Source organism: Nematolebias whitei, chromosome 21 (assembly GCF_014905685.2).
Source record: "Nematolebias whitei isolate Nwh7 chromosome 21, NemWhi1, whole genome shotgun sequence".
In the NCBI taxonomy this organism is placed as follows: domain Eukaryota; kingdom Metazoa; phylum Chordata; class Actinopteri; order Cyprinodontiformes; family Rivulidae; genus Nematolebias; species Nematolebias whitei.
The window spans coordinates 20090427-20111425 of NC_056518.1; the positions used below are offsets into that span (position 1 = coordinate 20090427).

Below are 20999 nucleotides of genomic sequence, written 5' to 3' on the forward strand. Positions count from 1 at the left end.
AATAAAGCTTGGTTTATAATCCAACAAGAACATCTTAAAATAAACTCTCTGTTAATTTAGCCACATGAAATAAATAGAAAGATGGAAGTTTATGAAATTAAAACACTTCATCACTGACTGGTTCTAAATGCAGTCTTGGGCTGACAGTCCTCTGCTTTGGCCGAGGCCAAAAAGTCTCAGTTCAGTAATTCGGCTACAGGGAAGATGCATCGGTTGGACAGAAAGATGATAATGAGGGAGGAGGTACAGTCATGGTTAGAAAAAAGCTAAACAAAGCACAAAGGTTCACACCGGACATCAAACTTGATAAAGCAGCAAGAGCTCACAAGAAGACGAGGAAGCAGAGCGGATAGAAAAATGCTAAAAAATACATAATTTGCTTGATGTTTTTGTTACATGTGCATTTTCTACGTAGTTAAAGTTAAAGAAATCAACATTGTTTATGTATATGGTGTACACAAGAATGAAATTGTGCCTAATGCATGAAAGGATGGACTTGGCGAGCAGCTTTTTGCTCCAGTCAAGGCCAGTTCAATTACTCCACAGTCAATCTTCTCTCGAACGTTTTCCAGTAAAACAGCTCAACAGCTCTGTTCTTGTGCATCCCTCTAAAGAGCTCCACAGCAGCTGTCCTCCACAATTTATTTTAATCTGTTCATGTCCCGTCACTAGATTCAACCACAAATGTACAAGAAAAACAAACAAATATTCTCTCTTTGTGCAATTTGATAACAAAATGACCGCTAATGACTGTACCAGTAGCTTTATATTGTCAGACATACGGACATGAGTACCTGTGTTTATGTTTATGATTCCATGTATACAAATCATCACTTTGAAACAGAAATGAAAGATGATGTTTTTATGCTGGTGAAAAATGAGCATCGTTTGTCAAGTTTTGTAAGAGAGCCTTTTATTCCGCTACATGCACACCTAATAGCTATTGTTCAGCCAAAAGCAAGAAAGTTAAACATTAATGTGGCCTACTCCTGTTGGTAACACTGAGAAGGGAAATGAGAAAAGTGATCACGATGGCGGTTTGAGTACCAACATAAATAATAAATCATGATTGGATGCTGATTCAAGAGGACAGACAGAAAGATGATGCAGTGGTATGACAAAAAAAAACAAACAAAAAAAACAGCATATTATTCAGATGAAAAACTATTTATGATAATTCTGGTCACTGCCAGGTTAATTCAAGATAAAGTCCCTGATGTAGTCTGGTTGATTTACTTTTCCAATTTAACATCTAAAGTTGGTGTTCATAATCGATAGGGTTTTGTGATTTGCTTTATTTATTTATGATAATTACATTTGTGCAAAGTATTTGGATTTAGTGGCGTTTATTGGTGCAATGATCATAAATTAGTCAGGGCTACATGAGGCTGATGTTTTTCCAGCTACAGCACAAGTGTTTGAAAAAGGTTTTAGGAGCAAGGAGGGATGTCCAGACTTTTTAGCTGTACTGTATGTAAACTAACAGGCTGGCAGCTTTGCAAAAACTGGGGGTCCGTCCTGAAAATCACAACCAAGGTTGAACCATTTTAGGAGTAAAAAAAAAGAAAAGAAACGAGCCTTTCTGGTCATGTTTTTACTCTGATTACAGCTTCGGAGATTTTCTGGGATTTGGCATGCAGTAAGTGAAATAACGCCAGCCTGTCTGGTCCTGACATACTGGGCAGCCAGACATGAACAAGCATCAAATGCAGCACAGCGATGAGAAATCAACTCTTGTTTTGACTTCGGTTGGAGCTAAACAGCAATCTGTGCACCCTTGCAATGGCATCGCTCTTTCTTAGAACGCCTAATGTTTTCCTTGCAACATTAAAATTAAATGACGAGACCGAACGGGAATGACGCGTGCATTTTGTTTTTAATGGGTCAAATGTCCTTACCGTGCCAAGAAAAAGTTTGTTTGAGGCAGACTATACATCACGACAACCTGAACCTGAAATTCGGCAGACAAGGAAATAGTAGCTCCCGTAACGACAGCTAAAGCTTACATATAAGCTTTCCCTTCTGGGATATGGAATGAAAGAGACCCAAACGCCTCAGTGTTCAGAGAGTAGGGCCTTCAGTGCTTAGTCAACAGATCGATAAGATGTGCCGAACTTGAGCCTTGTACCACTCTGCTTTGAAAACATTGTCAACTATTTATGAGGCTGTTGTGATTTACAAAAGTTCAGGGGAAACCAGTTGCTTCAATGACAGAGTCTACTTTGCTTTTTTTTTTTTTTAATGGGGGGGACAAAGTATGACCGGTATGACTATATCTTTGTTCCCCAATTTGTTTATCTTTTGAAAAAAAAAAAAAAAATCCATTCCAGTAGAATGTGGTGCTTGTAATCAGTGCTGTCTCAGCCTGCTGCTTCACGTTTTATGTACTCTACCTTTCCTCTAAAGGCTTTCAAGTCTCCTAATGAGATTAATTAAGCCAGTCCGGAGTTTGTTTAATGAGGTTCTAATGGCCTGAAGTACGGAAAAGAACTAAAGGCTGGTAAATAGGAGCTTCACATTCCAAACACAAAAGAACAAAAGTTTAAAGGAGACTTTGAAAATCAGGATTTAGACAGCTAAACCTTTGAGCTAAGTGGTGATAATTCATTTAGCTAACAAGCAGTAGGGCACATTTAGAGATTGGGGATTAGAAAGCAGAAAAAACTTGCTGTTTGCATACAACTATTGGACAAATGGCATCCCTCAATAAATCAAGAGAGTACACAGTGGATTTTAAAAAAGAATGACAGAAAAAGGAAGAACTAATGTGACCTGACAGAGAAGTTTTTTTTTTTAAATCTCTCTACATCTGTTAAGAGACTGTGAAATGTTTGGTGAGTATTTATTTCACAGAAAGGCATCTACAAAAATGGCTCCTGATTTTATAGTCATAAACTGCTTCAGCAAGTTTCAGCAAACGTTAATAAATTAAGAGTTTAAAGACAAGTAGATGGAGGGCTATTTGTAGCGACAACAAATGGTGACACCTTGTAAGAGAACATTTCTGCAGCCAAACAAGATTATTGTTGTGGAGAATATCTGGAGAAATGCCTGACACCCATTCAAGCCAAGTACATTTTCAAATTGTAATTTGTGCTTCATCCGTCTTCATTTTCACATCAACTTTATGACTTATTCATTGTGCCAACATTTATTTTAGACGTGCCATCATCAATGTGTGCTTATCTCAGACTATCATTTATAAAGTAATACAAAATCCCATCTGTGTTTTTTTTTTTTTTTTATGTATTTTTCCAAACATTAGATTTTTTGTTTGAGCAGTGCGACTGATCTTCATCCGTCCATTTTCTTGACATGCCTTTTCCTTTCTGAGTCATGGCAGCGCTGGCACTTAACTCCAAAGGTCAAGAGGTGGGGTACACTCTGGACAGGTTGCAAATCCATCACAGGAACTCGTGTAGACAAACAACCGTACACGCTCTCATTCATACCTAGGGACAATTTAGAGATAATTTACCAAATATGCATGGTTTTGGTCTGCAGGAGGAAACCGGAGTGTCCGGAATAGAATAGATTTTAAACTTTTATCATTTGTTTTTAAAGCTCTGAATGGCCTCGCTCCTCCTTATATAACAGAGTTGTTAAGTTTCCCCACCCGCTCCAGGTCTCCGAGGTCAGCCAGCCAGCTGCTCTCTGTTCCTAGGACAAAATATAAACGCTGGGGTGACCGTGTCTTTTCTGCGGCCGCACCTCGACTCTGGAATAATCTCCCACTTGAGCTACGCCAGATTACTGAACTTGGCCCTTTTAAATCGAAGCTTAAAACATTTTTATTCCAACAGGCTTTTAGTACTTAAATACGTGTTGACATTTCTGGTTCTCTTTTTGTTATTTTATTGTGTTTTTTTTCTTGCTTTTAACTTGTTGTCATTTTAATTGCTGTTTTTGTTAAGCACTTTGGTCACCATCACCGTGGTTGTGTAAGGCGCTATAAAAATAAATAAATGAAATGGAGAAACTTTACACGTGCATGAGGAGAACAAGTAAACTCTACACAGAAAGGACATATGGTGAACCTGCAACCTTCTTACTGTGAGGCGACAGGGTTAACCAATGCCCTGTTGTGCAAAGTGCAACAGACCTACATCACAAAATAGCTCTGTTAGGTGGCTCTGGCCTGAGGTGAGCCATTCTCAGAGTTGAACTGCTGGTAAGTCAGCTAGTTTTTAGGGCATCAACAATTTTACTTGTCACACTTAGCGTTTCCCCTACCATGAACCAAGGAGGGCGACCTGCCCTGTCAACAGAACTAAGCACCCCGCCTACTAAATCCCCCACCCCGCACTCTGCTCTGCCACTTCTGGACAGGGAGCGGAGATTGTAGCAGCTCCGCTCAGACTCCAAACTGCGTGCAATACAAGCATGGCGCTCCGCTATTCCCCCCGGTCCACAACAACGTAGCGCAAAGCTAACACGCAGTACCGATATAGCACTCTGCTTCCCGTAGAGCTACACTTCTCTCACCGTCTCCCCCCAGTCAACAAAAAACCCAGACGAGACGAGCGCCCTCTCAAGGCAAGTGACCTACTGGGAAAAACATCACCATGAACAAGAAAAAAAATCAGTCAAACAGCAATTTAAAACCAAACAACACATTAAATCAGGATTCTTAGAAAAGCTATAGATATAAAACAGATGAGGCAATTTGGTCAACGTTGCACTAGAATTTAATTTAAGACAAAATCTTGAGCACTGTTAAAAATTGGTGATAGATCCCAATATTTTTGACTCTGTAGGTTTACTTTAGACTCCTTACTCTGTTAATGTGTCAAAAAGTCCTTCACAGCTCACACACTAGTTCACAAACACAGGCAAATCTTTTCTTAGAAAAGTTGGAAGAGATGACTGAGAAGGGTGTTAATTAGACAAACAAGACTCCTCTCTGACACACAAAGCAAAATGACCAACTCTATTTACACCCTTTGCAATGGCAGAGGAGTGACGGCCTGAAAAAATACACGGGGACAAAAGCAGAAAAAATATATACAAGGGAAGGAGCCAAAAAATGAAAATGTTATATAAAAGACGTTTAAATCCTTTTGCTGTAGTCAAAACCATTAATTGAGTGATGATTGAGGTTTCTTACCAATTTGTCTCTCCAAGTCAGCTGCTTCATCAGGGGTAGCCCTTGGTAGCACCCCAGGGTCACTGAAACTGGTCCTCAGTAGAGTTCCAAGTACAAACAAAAACAGCGCGCCTCCTATAACTGGGATGATCGGGGTCAGCTGCTCTGCCAGGAATCGACAACTGGTTGGATGAAAAAAAAAAAAAAAAAAAAAAGAAGATGTAAATAAAAGGTTAAAAAAAATAAATCATGCCATAAATTTTGATTTTGTCAGCTACAGGTTGAAGGCAGAAATTTTAGAGCTCCAGCCTTTTTGAATTTCAACAGAGAAAAAACACAAACACTGAGTAAATCTGAAGCCTAATCACAGGTAAATTCAGGAACCAATAGCACCTTTGACCTGCAACCTAACGGACAACATAACCATGTAGCGGACATACAAAGGTTCCCCATCTCTTCCATTAGATAATTTCACATAAATCTCATTAAATATCCAATTGTGCATCTAGTTCAAATCCCATTTAGTCCCACAAAAGGTGGGGCAAGTCTGCAGAATCCCATTTCATTTGGCATTCCGTCTGATTTAAGTTGCAGTCAGAGAACTTTATGGCAAAAACAACTAAACATGTTCTGAGTGCATGCTACGACAGACGCTGTTGACAAATGCGGAAAGGTTAGTTTAGTGAAGGTTCGCAGTAATATTAATATTCATATAAGATGACTTTGATTATTTGTTCAGTGATTTAATTGGTGTCAAATACACAAGTTTATTCAATTACACTTCACGGTTTGTCTCTTTTACAGGTAATTTGTATTAAATGCTGTCGAACAACTTTAGATTTTCTCACCATAAACGCATCATAACTATCACACCATCTCATTGACCTTAAAATAACAAGGGCAGATTTTTCAACCAATTATTCTGATTAAAACAAACTATATCTGGTCCTCCTGTGTTGGGTTCTGCTGATGAAAATCTTTAGAAAGGATGCAAATTTAAGTTGATTTCAATAACTGACAAAGTTGATGACTGCCCCCTTAAACTGGATAAAAGCTCAACCAAGATGATGATACAGCACCATCACAGTCTCAGGCGTTTAACAATAAACTGTGTCCATCAGTTTAGAAAGCCGGGTGAATATGAAACGGTTACCAGTTTTATTTAAAACTCAACATGATGTGAAGCTACAACATGTTTTCCTGAGGAAAAAGAAAAATATCTGACAAACAATGCTCAAAATCTCGCAGCACCCTCAGCTAATCTGTGACAAATTCAGGCAAAAACTCTTGTGCTTTATGCCCGAGGTGACACTATGACTTTCTAGAACATTGCTTTTCAGCAAAAACATTAAAACTTGTCCAAGGACAGTACGCCTGAACAATTTTTTTTTGTCTTATTAATGAGATATATGATGTGTAAAGAGATTTTTTTTTTTAATTTAAAGCTTTTGGAAGTTTTCTAATAAGGTTGAGTCGGGTCCTGTGGACGGGTTCTTCTTTGTTGAAACGTTTCGTCTTTTATCCAAATGTCTTCTTCAGACTGAGGAGCTGCAAATAGAGGACCATCAGCCTATCCAATAGTGCCCTGATAGCCATATTGCTATTCACAGAGGGCTATGTGATACTAGAAAAAATAGCATTATAAAAAGGGGGACAATTGCACATGGATCACATCTGTTTAATGATGGGCGGCTTCCCTTCACAAAAATGGCTTCCTTTACTCCTCTCTCAAACCAACGTTCATCTCCATCAAGGATGTGAACATCTTAATCTCTGAAAGAGTGACCACTGGTCTGCAGATGATTGTAGATCGCAGAGTCCTGGCTTGATTATGCTGCTCTTCTGTGCTGGGCCATCCTTTTGGCCAGTGGCTGGCTGCTTTGTTTCCACGTACATCAAGGAAACAACCCAGGTTTACACCCATCTGCAGCCCAGTGGTCCCTCATTCAGGGATGACGATGTTGGAATAGAAAGGAATCTTTGTGAAGAGAACCCCCCCATCACTAAACAGGGGTAGAGGCCTCAGTGTCCCAATTGTCCCCCTCTTCCAATGATGTTATTGCGAGTATCACTGTCCTCTGTGAATAGCAAGTGGCCATCAGGAGACTAAAGATCGATTGTTAAGTTTGACCAGTTTGCTGGTGACAGCCAAAACTAGTTATCACATGCAAAAAGAGGACCGTCAAACCAACAGTCACCAGCAAACTGGTTGATCCACTATGAGAAGGTGCTGCTTAGAAGTGTTTGCTTGCAGAACCAACTTGCTGACTGAAGACGTTTTTTGTATAAAAGATTAAACTTTTTAACACAGAAGAATTTGTCCAGAGGACGTGACTCAATTTATTGAGCCACTTTGCCATTGACAAGCGAGACTCCACTCGGCTCTAGTCTTATTCGTTGTTCTCAGGTGTAGGTGATTTGCCACTGTGACTCGTTGCCCTGCTCTGTGGGCGGGACCGTCAATGCAAAGTGGGTGGTATCGTAACTGGTCATCGTGTTCGAGCCACTCCACCCAATGTGGTCCTTAATCACCCCAAAACTGGACTTCAGTTTCTTTAGCTTATCCCAGCACTGCTTATAAGAATGGGTCTCTGTCATCAAGTCTCTGATATCTCTGTAAATGCGCTCAATTACTTGTGTGCTGTCCGTCAACACAATCAGAGAGAAGTCAAGGTTCAGAAGTAGTTTGCAGTTTTGCTGGACGGGTCATCCACATAGCTCTGCTGGCCAATCACCGGCTGATGTCTGCTTACGTCAAAATGGGCACCTCGGAGCCGTGTGCTTAAAACCACAAACAAGGCGGTCCCATAAACTGGGCAGAGTACCAGCAGTGGGCAGGCCCTAAACTGGTGTGGTGTGGTGCAGAACCAATGAGAGTTGAGACAGTGGCAAAGCGCAGTTAGATTTATCTACCTGGATTATTGTGCATGCAACACGACATTTAGTTTTCATTTTCTTAAACTAATCAGGATGGAAGCACAAAGACCAAATCCCATCTCCTAATGGTGTAACACTGGACAGAACAAGATAGCAACGCTTTCATTTTATTTTAGATTGATGTTAATTTTTCAGTTTGGTCTTAAACCAAACCAGACAATACTTTTCATGAGTATACGCTGAAGCAGAAAGTTTTTTACCAAATCTATGGTGAACTCTTAACCTTCTTGTTCCTTTTGTGCAAGTCAATTTAAAACTGGTTTACAGCTTGAACATGTGGATAGCTTAGTGACTTACTGCATACTTGCTTCAAAAAGAAACCCGCTATGTTCCGTTAGACAAATCAAGGCTATTTTCCTTTGAAGAGGATCTCAACATCTTCACGCAAGCAGTTTTCCTCCTTCACGTCTGTTTGCCCTTCAGTCTAGCAATGAGCTGCATTTGTAAACACTTTCTCAGAGGTATTTTACACAAGCAAAGCCAAGAAAAAAAAAAACAGGCATCATCTGAAGTGAATTTATCAGACTAGATTATGTTACTAAAAACAATATCTGCTGGTCCACACACTGGTCACAACTTAACTCAGCTCTTTGCTAGTCGGTATTCCTACGACAAATTTGGCTCAATTTACAACAGGAGGTGACAATATAAGCATTGTTAGATTTAGTAGTAGCACCAAAGAAATTAGATTAGATCAAATTAATTGATAAAGAGCAAAGTGCAGTGAGTAACTGGGTTAAGGTCAGTACAATAAATATGGTATCTTGAAAGACACAGAAGGACCAAAAGCAGGCATGCGAGTATGTGCCAAAAACAACATTTTTTTTTTTTCCACAATCAGTTTCAGGGCCCAAAAGGGGTTGTCATGGTTCTCCCTCAGGGCTTTCAGCCAACAAATTCCCTTGGGCCACAGAGGGCTAACTCTGGTTTTAGGTGGCCTCATTGTGAACAGAAGAATTTATCTGGGAGTTGAAATGTGGAGACCTGGTGCGTGAGAAAAAAAAGATTTAGAAAAATGCTAGTGCACTGGAAAGCATGTGCCTTTTCTCTGAAAATATTATTGGCTGCTGAGAATTTGGAAAAAAAAAAAAAAAAACATAGAAAGAGAACAAAGCCTGCTGTAATGATGAAAGGCATTAAAGCACATTGACATAAACCTTTAGGCCTTTGAATTATGAAGAATTCCCAAAATGTATAAAACATTTGACTAGGTTGTCTTATACTTTGACTTGTTACTCTTCCAAAATGTCACAATTATAGTTTTCAAACTTTACTGAACACGGTTCATCTAGAAAAAAAAGAAAATTAAATCATGCTTCATGATTATATCACAACAGACTTGATGCTTGCCACTTTCATATCAGTAGGTGTCAGTTTGTTCTTATGTACCAAAGTCCAATTGTTACAAGACCCATGTGAAGAGCTGAAACATAAAAAAAAATTACTTTGCTTCAACTCCTAGAAAGAAATGTGGGCAGATTTTTGAGCATTTAGGCTTTGCTGCGAGGGCAACTCTCCAGGAAACACTGAAAAGAGATGGCATCTCCACTGAAGAGTTGTCTGGAGGCATCAAAAACAACTTCACATAATACAGTAAACTCACCAGCTGTGAACTGAGCAAATATTTTTGCCAGTAGGTTTTTGCATCTCGAGACTTTTTTGTCTACCCATTTAACACAAATATTTGCTACCTATCCATTTCACTTACCGTAATACTAGTGGGAAGTCGCATATACAGAAACAAACTTTCTAGAACACTGCATGGGGCGCTACACATCTAACAATTAACCCACATCAAGATTTAACACAAGATCATTAATCAGGAAGAGAATACACAATAAATAAATACGTCTTTTTACTTAGAAATGAAACAAACAGCTGATCTTGCCTGAGTTTCACGTCTATTTTTATGTGCTTAATGCCAAATCTTATATTTACTGGGACTTTCAAGGTTAAGTTGCCATGGAGACGGACAGCATCCAGTGTCAGACATGGTAAGTTTCGAAAGGGAATGCGGTTACCCTGGAAACAGCCACGAGTGAGCTGAAGCCTCCAAGGAAGAAAATAAAAAGAAGTGAGCAGTCAATAAGACAGAGACAGCACAATGACGTCCACTGCGAACTGAAATATCAAAACAAGCAACTTGGGTGATTAAGAACGAGAACCGAGTTTTGAGTATGATCCAAAAATAATGCCAAGACTGAAGTGGACCCCAAGGAAAAGAGAGTTAAAGCATACAAGCCAGGACGATAGCAAAAGCTGGTTATTAGTACGATGTGGGCATGATGACCAAATTGGGGTTGGAAGTCCAGATCCATGTTTGATATTTGCCACAAAAAACCAGCATCACAGGTGGATCCGTTAGAAATTGAACAAAAGCAGTGAAATTTAGATGGTTGTTCATTCAGCTCCCTTGTCCCTTCTGTAGTCCATAATCTTTAAATAAATGTTAGGATCAACAGAAAACAGACTTCACATGAAAAATAAAACTACATTTCAATGCGGAAACATCATTTTGATAAAATACAGGCTTTGTTTGGCAATATATGCTAAATAAGCAAAAAAAATGGCATCATATTCTGTCTCAAAATGATTATTATACAATTTTATAATTATAAGCTACGAGTATTGAGTGAAATGACATTAAAACATGCAGAACATCAGGTTATGGTTTTAATCACACATCTTTCGGTTTACGTTCTAGACCACTCCCATAGGATTAAAGATATATATTTTAGAAAGTTTTTACTCTGGATTTCAAAGAGGTGAAAAAGTGAAAATAAAGAAGTGAAGAATGGAGTGGATGGAGAAAAGTTTCAGATGTGATTTGTGACAAAAGACTATGGCTACATTTGTGACTCTGTTATGTGGTCTGGAGACAGTGGCAATGACAAAAAGACAGGAGACAGAACCTGAAGTGGCAGAAATGAAGATGTTGAGGTTCTTCTTAGGAGTGACAAGGATGGATAAGATTAGGAATGAGATCATCAGAGGTACAGCACAGGTTGAACAACTGGGAGATAAAGTTAAAGAGGCCAGACTGAGATGGTTTGGACGAATGCAGAGAAGGGACAGTGTGTACCGGTATATTGGTAGAAGGATGTTAAGAGATACAGCTGCCAAGAAAAAGACAGAGGAAGACGAAAGCGGAAATGTATGGATTAAGTTATGGCATTTGTGTATTGTATGGTCTGGTCTGGGTTGGCCTGGCCCAGGTCTTTCCCGGCTCTGCACAGCTTTGGTTGTTTTGGCACGTGGGCAAGATCGTCATCGCAAGAACGCTTGAGACTCGTGTTGTTTTTCCACAACACCTGACAATGGAAATCATGGAGCTCGTGCTATTGTTCATTCTTTTTCTCATCAAAAACAAGATAAAAAAAAGAGTCAGAGAAGGCTGTGTGCTGCTAGAAGAAACGACAGAACAAGAGTTTACGAGGTCATACAGCAGTACCATGCCGAAGGAGGGAGCGCAAATCAATATAAAAAAAAGTTGAGCTAATGCTGGCTAATGTTAGCTTGTTTACAGTTTTTGAACTAGCACATATAAATGGGTCAGAGAACCAATCAATGGCCTGGAGTCTGCCGACGTCAAATCCTCAGCACCAGTCAGGCCCGATACTACTATCAATGCTCCTTTATTCTGAGCCACACTCATATGTTCGCCAGTTGTCAAGAAAAACAAGACACAAAGACGAAAAAGAAGTCTTCAGAAAAAAACCTAAGGAAATGGTGAGCTTTACTTTGAGCCTGAGGTTTTGCATTTAAACAGAATATTTATAAAATAAATAAAGTAAAATTCAACTCCCATTTTGAGCCTTCCATGTCCTCTCTAAAACACTTTACCTAATCCTGATGGAAAACATGATACAGTGGAAAAGACAAGTGTGCTATAAGAATAATCCAAAGCACCGGCACTCAGCCGTGATGAGAGTCTGCCACAATGAAACAACTGAGTCAAACTAATATAATATAATAATATAACTGCGACTTCCTTCCAAATCTTGAACAGATGTGAACAGTGCAGCAAAGCTTCATCAGGTGTCATGTACTCAATCACTACTGGAGGAAGGCTCAGAGAAGCTGTCAGACAAAGAGTTCTGGATTGATTAAGACTAGAAAATGTCAGGGAGAGATGTAACAAAACCAATCTAATATTTAGATATTTGCATTATAAAATGGTCAAAGTAACAGATGGTGGCAGTAAAATGCCTAAAAGAACATGTTAACACCTAAAATAACCTGGCAATTTATTATGTTCTCTGTCAAACATGATACATATTGTATTCTTGTAAACCACATGCAAAACATGTAGGAAAAACACTATTTTTGGGAGTAGAACTTTTTATGTTTTTTTTTTTTTTAACAAAAAGGTATAAGGCGACTAAACTAAATTTAGTGTGTCACTGAAGTGGCTTGAGAGGAATGCTTTTTTTGTTTTGTTTCCATAAACCATGTCTAACATGGGTGTGACTGTTTGAATTATGCGGACAAAGACTGTTTCGCAACTATTTGCCTTACGACATTTCCAAAAGCTAACTTTGTTTTTGTACCAGCATGCTGAAACACCGTTCATTCACCAAAACTTCAAAATGAAAACAAAAAAAAAGTTACCTACTTTGCTGCATGTTTGCTCAGTGCTCAATGCTAAAAGCTATCGTGGTATATATTAAATGGTATTTTTAAGTGGCTTCGGTGTTTCATTTTGGTGATGACTCCCTTCAAAAGAGCTACACTTCTCAGTTTACAAGATAAACAGGCACTTCATCAAACGTGGAAAAAAAAAAATCTTGTTAGGAAGTGGTGTTGGATGGTTACAAAATCTGGGCATACTTATTTTCAACAATGCTTCCAAGAATTAGCTGCAAAGATTAGTCATTAGGACAAACCTGTCTAACAGCACAGACACAATCAAACACTCATTTTATGTACATTGTTAATCAGTTCTGTGGAAGAAATTACAAGTGGTATTGTTGCCTTTTTTAAGAATACAAACTTCTCAGTCATGCTCGAGCATATTTGATGGGATTCACATGACTGCAAGCCAACACCTTCCAAAGAGTTGTTTTATTTTCTGAATCAAGAAATGTTCCTCTTCCTGATGGAGAAAAACATCAAACAACTTCTCATAAATCAGGTGAAACAAAAGAAAAAAAATAAGATCGACTTTGCAGTGACCGTTGAATGTTTTACACAGCTGCGAGTCTTTCTTATGTTGCCATAAACAAGACGATTTACAAACTACTGGGTCATGGGTGATTTTTAAAGAACTTGTCACTAGGAGCAAATATTCCTGTTGTTTTACAGCAGATAAATTGTTTCCTGAGCGACCTTTGTTATACATTGTAAATGTGTTATTTTCATGAGTTATACGTCTGATGGCCTTCTCAAAGTATAGCTCCCAGGAGATGTAATAAAGGAACTGTTGCAGTATATAAATCAGATGCTTACAAGTACATGTGCTTCCTTGATTTGATCATTATCAACATAGGTTTTGCTTGTTTTTATCCTAAATGTTTAAGTCTGCCAAGAACACCAGAAAAATGAATAAATAATGAAGAACTGCAAGTGATAACGAGTAGATCAGCTGGCCTTTAACGTGAAATGAAGAGGGACGCACAGATTGTTTTAACAAACTTTTAGCTTGACATCAAACACTCACAAAGCAGATTTCTTTTTCAGTCCATTACAAAGTGTCTCATTATTACCATATTATATCTTCAATGAGTTTTTTTTTTTTTACAGCCTCCAAGGAAGTTATCTTTAATATTTGTACGGCTGTTAAAAACAAAGTCAGCAGACAAACAAAAGCAAGAGGCTACCAAAAGGACGGGAAACTTTCTACAGATGTAAATCTGCAGCTCAATTTACTGCTCAGTAACATTAAAAATATTTTGAATGCTTTCAATTATAATACTTGACCTGATCTTTGCATGTGCAGTTGCTCTAGTGGTTTCAAAATAGGAACCATTTTCTAACACTTTGGTAACAATTTCTTTAATTCAATTTCCACGAGTTCCATATTGAATAAATGCCCATTAACACGCAGGCCCTGGTGTTTGACCTGGAAGAGGCTGATTTTGTAAAAGGCACTATCAAACCGTCCTTACAGACTTTGATACCCACTAAACAATGCTGCAACATCATCTGAGAAGCTTGGCAGTTTTGTGTCCGATTATGTCAAGATGGATGTGAAGGTCTGGCACTGATCGTTGTACATTCTTTTTCTAGACCCAGCTCACTCTTTAACTTTGCCCCACCAATCACACACTTATTGTTATCACCCCCCCCCCCCCTCCCAACAGCCTACACTTATGTTTTTTTTGTAGGGATGCACAATATTGGATTTTTGGCCGATATCCGATATGTTAAAACTTATTTGGCCGATAATCAATAGATATTTTATACAATTTCCTGTCAGAACATATCCCTCTTATTTAGGCTTATTTGCTACAAAAATTGTGTAACAGCTGGTGACATATATTCAGTAACAGCCATATGATATGCATAGCACTTTAACTTATATTAAATAAAAAGTGTTAAATGTTATTTATTAGCATTAGTCACCTGCGATGCTGTCTCACTTGTGGAGGCTTGTTCCAGGTTCCTATAGCTGCAGTGTGGGATCCTCTGCACTCCTGTGCATGAAGGACAGACTTTAAGTTCAAAGTTTTTGTCTATCCATTGTGCCGTAAGACTAATCATGCTAACGGGGCTAACACGACGTCCAAATGTCTGTGGTAAAACTCACCCAAGTGATATCAGCTATTAGCTTCTCAATGACGTCGGAAATGACGGCTTGTAACTCGGGTAAGGTTACGTTGGAAAAATATCTCGGACTGGGGACGATGTAGCGAGGCTCAACATAGTCCAAAATTTTTTTGGAATCCGACATCTTCACCAACGGAAAAAAAACCCTTCCACATCGCCGACATTTTGAATTTTCCTCTCCGCCGTGAGATCAGGTAGGCGCGCGCGACGTCATCACCTTGTGCTGGCGCTGCAGGCATCCTTGTCACTGGGTTGTCATACAAAAACAGCACCTTTTATATCGTTGAGTTATTTTTTTATGGAATGGCCGATGTCTGATATTGAACTTTAACGCTAATATCATCCAATACCGATACATGCCGATAATATCGTGTATCCCCATTTCTTTGTTTAACAATTTGATGTTAATGTAACTTGTCTGTAGCTGAAAACAATGCTTACAAGTAAGAGTGCTTGACTCAAGAAAATATGTGATTAGCTCTTCACTTTAGCCTTTTAGAGCTCAAATTACTTAAGTCAATACTTATGTGAAGGTTTCAGGCATATGTTAAACTGCCAGTTCAAATGCCTTAGAAACTAGCTGTTTTTTATTACTTTTCTTTTTACTTTGTTTTTTTAATTTGGCCATCCTATTTGTAAAAAATAAATAAATAAATACATAAAAAAAATTGTATGACTTTTTATAACCGTTTATTGTTGTCGCTGTTGTCGAGGCTCAATGGGATTTACCAGTCTAAATAAAGGTTGAATGAATGAAAATGTGCTGGTCATAACAACCAAAAGTTTTACTCTCATTTGATTCGTTTGACTTTTCTCTCAATCCAGAACTGCGCTTCAGACATCAAAAATCTGCCTCAGTTAACTTTTAAGAGGCATAAGAGACGGAAAGCAACATGTGAAACAACAACCCATGGAGGCATCTGTGGGGATCCAGCAACAGAATAATAAACAGAGTAAAGTGTCCTGGTCACTAACGGGGTTTATTGTACATGGCTGAGCACCCCTCAGACAGAGACAAAGAAAACAAGCACAGAGATGTAGCAAGATCTCTGGAAAGTTTACTGTTAAAAAAAAAATAAAAAAAAATAAAGTGTCTCCACATCTAAACACTCGCCATCTGCTGACTCCTCCTGAACCCTACGAACACATGTTCAAACAGATATGAACCCCCACCCACTGATTTAAAATGTTTTTCAAACGACAAGAAGCCTCTGCAAAGTAAATGAAGAGCTGCACTTCACTACGCTGACGTCCATTGAATGAACTTGGGAAAACGCAACTAATCGAAACACATTACAGTTAATGACACCAGAAGCCAATGTGCAGGTCTGCTGACCATCGTCCTGTCCGATAAATGTCTCCTTTCAGCTGATGGGAGGACAGAGAGGACAGTCAGGAGGACTCAGCCAGCCAAAGGACAGACAGTTGAATAGAGCAGGCAAAGCTTAGCTGGAAAGCAGTTTTGTGGCTGCATGGTGTTCCTGTAAAATGTTCCCCTGTAGTCACAACAAACAGAAAACAAACCACAGACTAGATTTACTGAAGGGTCACAGTGTTTAGGAAATGAAGCTAGCCAAGGGGGCAGAAAGAGAGGTATCACCAGGAAGCATCTGACATCCTACGAGTGCAGAGAAGACAAAAAATAAAATCCAGGTTCAAATAGATGCCCAAGAAGAACCAATATTTAATCAACTGTTTTATGATAAAGAAACTTGGGTGTCTGAACTTGCAGCGTTTCAGTACACTGCCCGTCGGTCACGGGTTATGTCTGTATCTCTGTTGAGGTGACAATACTTTGAAAGTACTGTCTGCTTTGCTGACATTTTATAAACACAGAATTTAATGTGCAAGCTATGATATAAACATGGTTGAGAGGAAGATGAAAAATGTTACTGGAGCATGCGGAGCACTTTAGTACAAACTCTAAAAGTTAAGTCAGTGTAAGAAACATTTGTAGAATTACACTAGCTAATGACGTGATAAGGTTAGCATTAACAGTTAGCATCATTCCCTCTTCCTGAACGAGCCAATATGTTGTTTTTGATCAAAAGCACTGCAGTTACAGGAACTATAATTGGGTGATGCCAAATAGCTTATTTAATCCGGGGTTAGTTATTTTGACCAAAAATAAAATACGGTAACTCACTCAACAGTCATCAATTGATCATGGTTTTCAGTTATCTTTTTGAATCACAGTTATCCACGTGGGTCTTTTCTTTTTAAGTTTTATTTACTGGCAATTTTTATTTTGTATAAAGGCAGTCCATGCTTCTCGTTCAATCCGTTTCCGAAGCTCTTTCCCATTTCAGTTATTTTTAGACTTGTCATAAAATATAAGATAATTCAGTCAGGGCTTCCTTTTGTCAGTCGTCGAACATAATACGAGTATGAGACAACAGTGATGGCTTAACGTTACACTTCTATACCAATTAGCATCGACTGTCTTTAGAGTGCAGATAGTACGCAGCAAACAAGCATTGCACATATTTCGCCTGTGAGCATTCCCGTCTGTGAGGCACTTTACCCATAAACACACCAATTAAACAACAAATCTAATGACAGAGCTGGACTTTTATCTTGTATTGATGGGGGTTCTGAGGTGATGGATGACAAAGTGATGGGCTAATGACAGAAAGAATGCACAATATCTGGTGGTATACTTCAGGGATGCTAGCACTCCAAGTCTTTGTCCACATACTATTTTCTGTGGTCTACTCACAGCGATGAGATAGTGAGGGAAGAGGCATCCTGTGTTATTTTCAAATTGGTCTAACAGCAGGAAAAGGAAAAAAAAAAAAACTGCTGATGACACTGGGATCAACTGTGTTTCGTGAAAGCAAGACAATTGTGTGGTCCATCCTATTAAAGGAACTCACTACAATCTATGAAGTCAAACATAAAATAGGCTATCCATAATGTCAAATGGTGCGCTTTGAAAGAGTTTACTAGTTTTCCAGATATTTTGACAGCTCTGAAATGTGGGTCTGCACACAATATAAACAAAGCACTGTTATCTGCATAATTTAGTCAACAAATCTGAGCATAAACACAGTCCATAATTTGTTGGTATTCTTGACGCCTATCGGCTCATTCCTGGATGTTGCCATTGTTGACCTATTTTCAGCCAATTTGGCTGTTTCATAGCTAAACAAGTAAATGTGGTAATTGGCAGCGGATCACAAGTATCTCTTATATAGGGATTTAACAACTGATAAGACAAAACTGTGCGGATTTTATGTCTTGCTGTATTATTTTTTATAGCAGTCTTCAACACATTACAACGAGTGGCTTTAACAATTATGATGAGCATGAGCAAGAAAATTATCGAATCTACTTGGAAACTAGTTTATTCTTTAGTAAAAGTTAAATAATCAAAGCTGGAACGCAAATAGCGGGCCGGTGGTGGAGGGGGGGTATGGGGTTCCTCCCCCAGAAAACTTTGAATAAAGTAGATGTGATTTCCTGAATTTTGGTGTATTTTAACAGGTTGTTAAACATCTACGTGCTTGTTAAGACTGGGCTTAAGACTTTGCTTTTTGATGAATCCTATAGTTAGGGTTGGCTTGTTATGCTGCTATAGGATTAGACTACAGGAGGACAAACTGACCTCATTTCTTAAAATGAACTGTTACAAATGAATAGTTTTCATTTGATATTTCTAACTTAATGTGATTATTGACCTGCCATTGTGTATCTGTTCCTTTCAAATCCAGCCAGTGGAAGCAGATGACCGATTGTCCTGAGCCTTGCTCTGCTAAAGGTTTCTTCCTCAAGAGGGAGTTTTTCCTTTCCACTGTCGCCTTCATGCTTGCTCAAGACGAGAGTTCTCTGTGATGACGTTGAACTCAAAGCGGTCTGCTCCTCAGATAAATAGTGCTATTAATTTAATTTTTAAGAATATTAATGTTTCTGTCCAGTGCCCTGAGATGACTTCTGTTGCGACTTGGCGCTATATAAATAAACTGAATTGAATATAACAATAATTTTAACAACGCCTCTATATAAAAACCCATCCACACACACAACTTTATTTAACAAAACCATCTAGTTAGAATTCAATATCTTGCTCAAGGACATTTCAAAACAAAATGTCCACACAATAGTAACTTGCATGACCAGCATTTTAATGCACCACTAAAGCTGACACTTGTCACTGTCAACAACCTTTTAAGCTGAAAACATCATGGCGTGTATAACCCATAAACATATTAAGGACAGGAAGCCCACACCTCCAAAGAACCACTTAATTATTCCATCAACATCAGTCACTGTTGATATACACAGGGTCTACTTAAGGAATTATGTTATAAGGGATGCTTCTACCTAATCTCCAACCAGTCTAAACGAACCCTGACCCTGAACAGATGAAAGGAAAAGACTCCAGTCATGCATCTGACGTAAGTGATCTGTGTCTGAGCCTACGAGATGAAATCCCTGATCCACAATCATGTCAAGTGAATAGCAGATGTGAGCACAAGGCAGATGAACACTTAATATTACTTACTCAAAGACGAAAAAAAGTCCACATGTTACAAGGATAAGGACAAGGGTGAGGTAGAACACCCCTGTCTGCTTGGCCATCATAATCCTCCCATCACAGTAAAATTTGTTTCGACCAGGGAAGGCCTCCCACTTCCTCTTCTTTAGTGTCCTTTTCTTGTATGGGGTCTCCATTGGTGTGGAGCTGCGAGTACTTATTTGACTGTACTCACACTCTCTCATGGATTCCCCAAGATGCATTAATTGCAGAGGGGAAAACAAACTCCCAGAGCTGAATAAACCCAAAGGCTGGCGAGTTTCTGTGTGGAGGAAACAGATTAAAGTTTAGCAGAGAGGCTCACAACTTTTGGTGTAAAAGTTTGAGAGGTGCACTTCCGGTCTTAAAAAAATATATATATATCTTCACTAGTTTAAGCTCTGAGAGTCCTGTGTTGTAACATACACCAGCAAATAACGTCACTTTGCAAAAATGTCGCTAAAGTTAAAGCAGCTTGGCTAACGCGACATACCTGAATAATAAATGAAGTGATGCTAGCAGGCTAACGTAGCTAACAAGTTGACGAGACGAACGTTAAGTTACGATGTTGGACGAATTCAAGAGAAAAATCACTGAACTGCTTGTTTTACTTTAAGCACCGACGCTTAAATAAAAACACAAAGAAGGTTTCGGTGCAGTTTCAGGCTGCGCTGTCAACCATGTATGACTGACGGCAGCGAGGCGTCACATCCCGGCTGCGTTCGCCTGCTCTGCCCGCCGAAGCCTTACCGAGGGTGGGGGACGCTGCTCGTCGTTTCAGGGGTGTCGTCGCGTCGCTGCTCCCGTCGTTATCCGGGTTTGTTACGAGCCAAAGCGAAGGAGACCATTTTTTTTTTTTTTTTGGAAGTTTATGGGTGAACTGAGAAATATTCTCGTCGCTGAGGAGGTCGGTGGAGAAAAAAAAAAAAAAAGGGAAATCCAGAGAAAGCACGCACGTCTCAGGCGAGCTCCAGCATCCTGGCTCGGCTGGCCGTCAATCAGAGACTAATGTACGAGTCTTTGCGCACAACACAAGCCGAGCAGGACCTTACAGCCATACGGCCGAGCGTTCACAGGCATCACCGACGTGTCATGCTCTCAAACGTCCACCGTTCAGCCTCGCATCCGGGGGGGAAAAAAGTTGCCGCTTTCCAGAGCGCTGGCAGGGCCAGCAGTCCGTCACTCCCGTCCACACGCAGCCTCGCAAACAACAAACATGAACATGGAGCAAAGAGGAGCCTCCGCCTGCTCCTCCCCCTTCAGCAGAGGTTGGAGCAAAAAGGCAAGTAGGTGGCTTAGGGGAGGACGAGCTGCTCAAGGGGTTCCCAAAGCAAGGTCCGTGGGTTTTTAGGTGTTCATTAAGCGTATCAGCAGGGGCGTGTCCAGGGAGAGGCTCAAGGGGGCCACCAGGTCTCCAAATGGACCTTTTATAGTTACAGTAGTTTCTCTTGTATTGCGGCGGTTACATTCCAGACATCACCGCGATAGAGGAAAAACCACGAAATAGGATCACTATATCTATTTGAGTGTATATTTATATATATATATATATATATAGGTCCTTCTAAAAAAATTAGCATATTGTGATAAAGGTCATTATTTTCCATAATGTAATGATAAAAATGAAACTTTCATATATTTCAGATTCATTGCACACCAACTGAAATATTTCAGGTCTTTAATTGTTTTAAT

At 39.4% G+C, this 20999-nt stretch overlaps 1 protein-coding gene across 1 annotated transcript in view; it reads right to left on the minus strand.

The window, feature by feature from the left end:
- Window positions 1-20520, minus strand: part of LOC119427362 (palmitoyltransferase ZDHHC14) — a 38044-nt gene extending 17524 nt beyond the window's left edge. The window contains exons 1-3 of the mRNA XM_037694963.1: window positions 20058-20520; window positions 19296-19590; window positions 5108-5268 (exon numbers count right to left, since the gene is read on the minus strand). Of these exons, the coding sequence (XP_037550891.1) occupies window positions 5108-5268; window positions 19296-19531 (397 nt within the window). The 5' untranslated portion in view covers window positions 19532-19590; window positions 20058-20520. The remainder of the gene's footprint in view (window positions 1-5107; window positions 5269-19295; window positions 19591-20057) is intronic.
- Window positions 20521-20999: the final 479 nt, after the last annotated feature.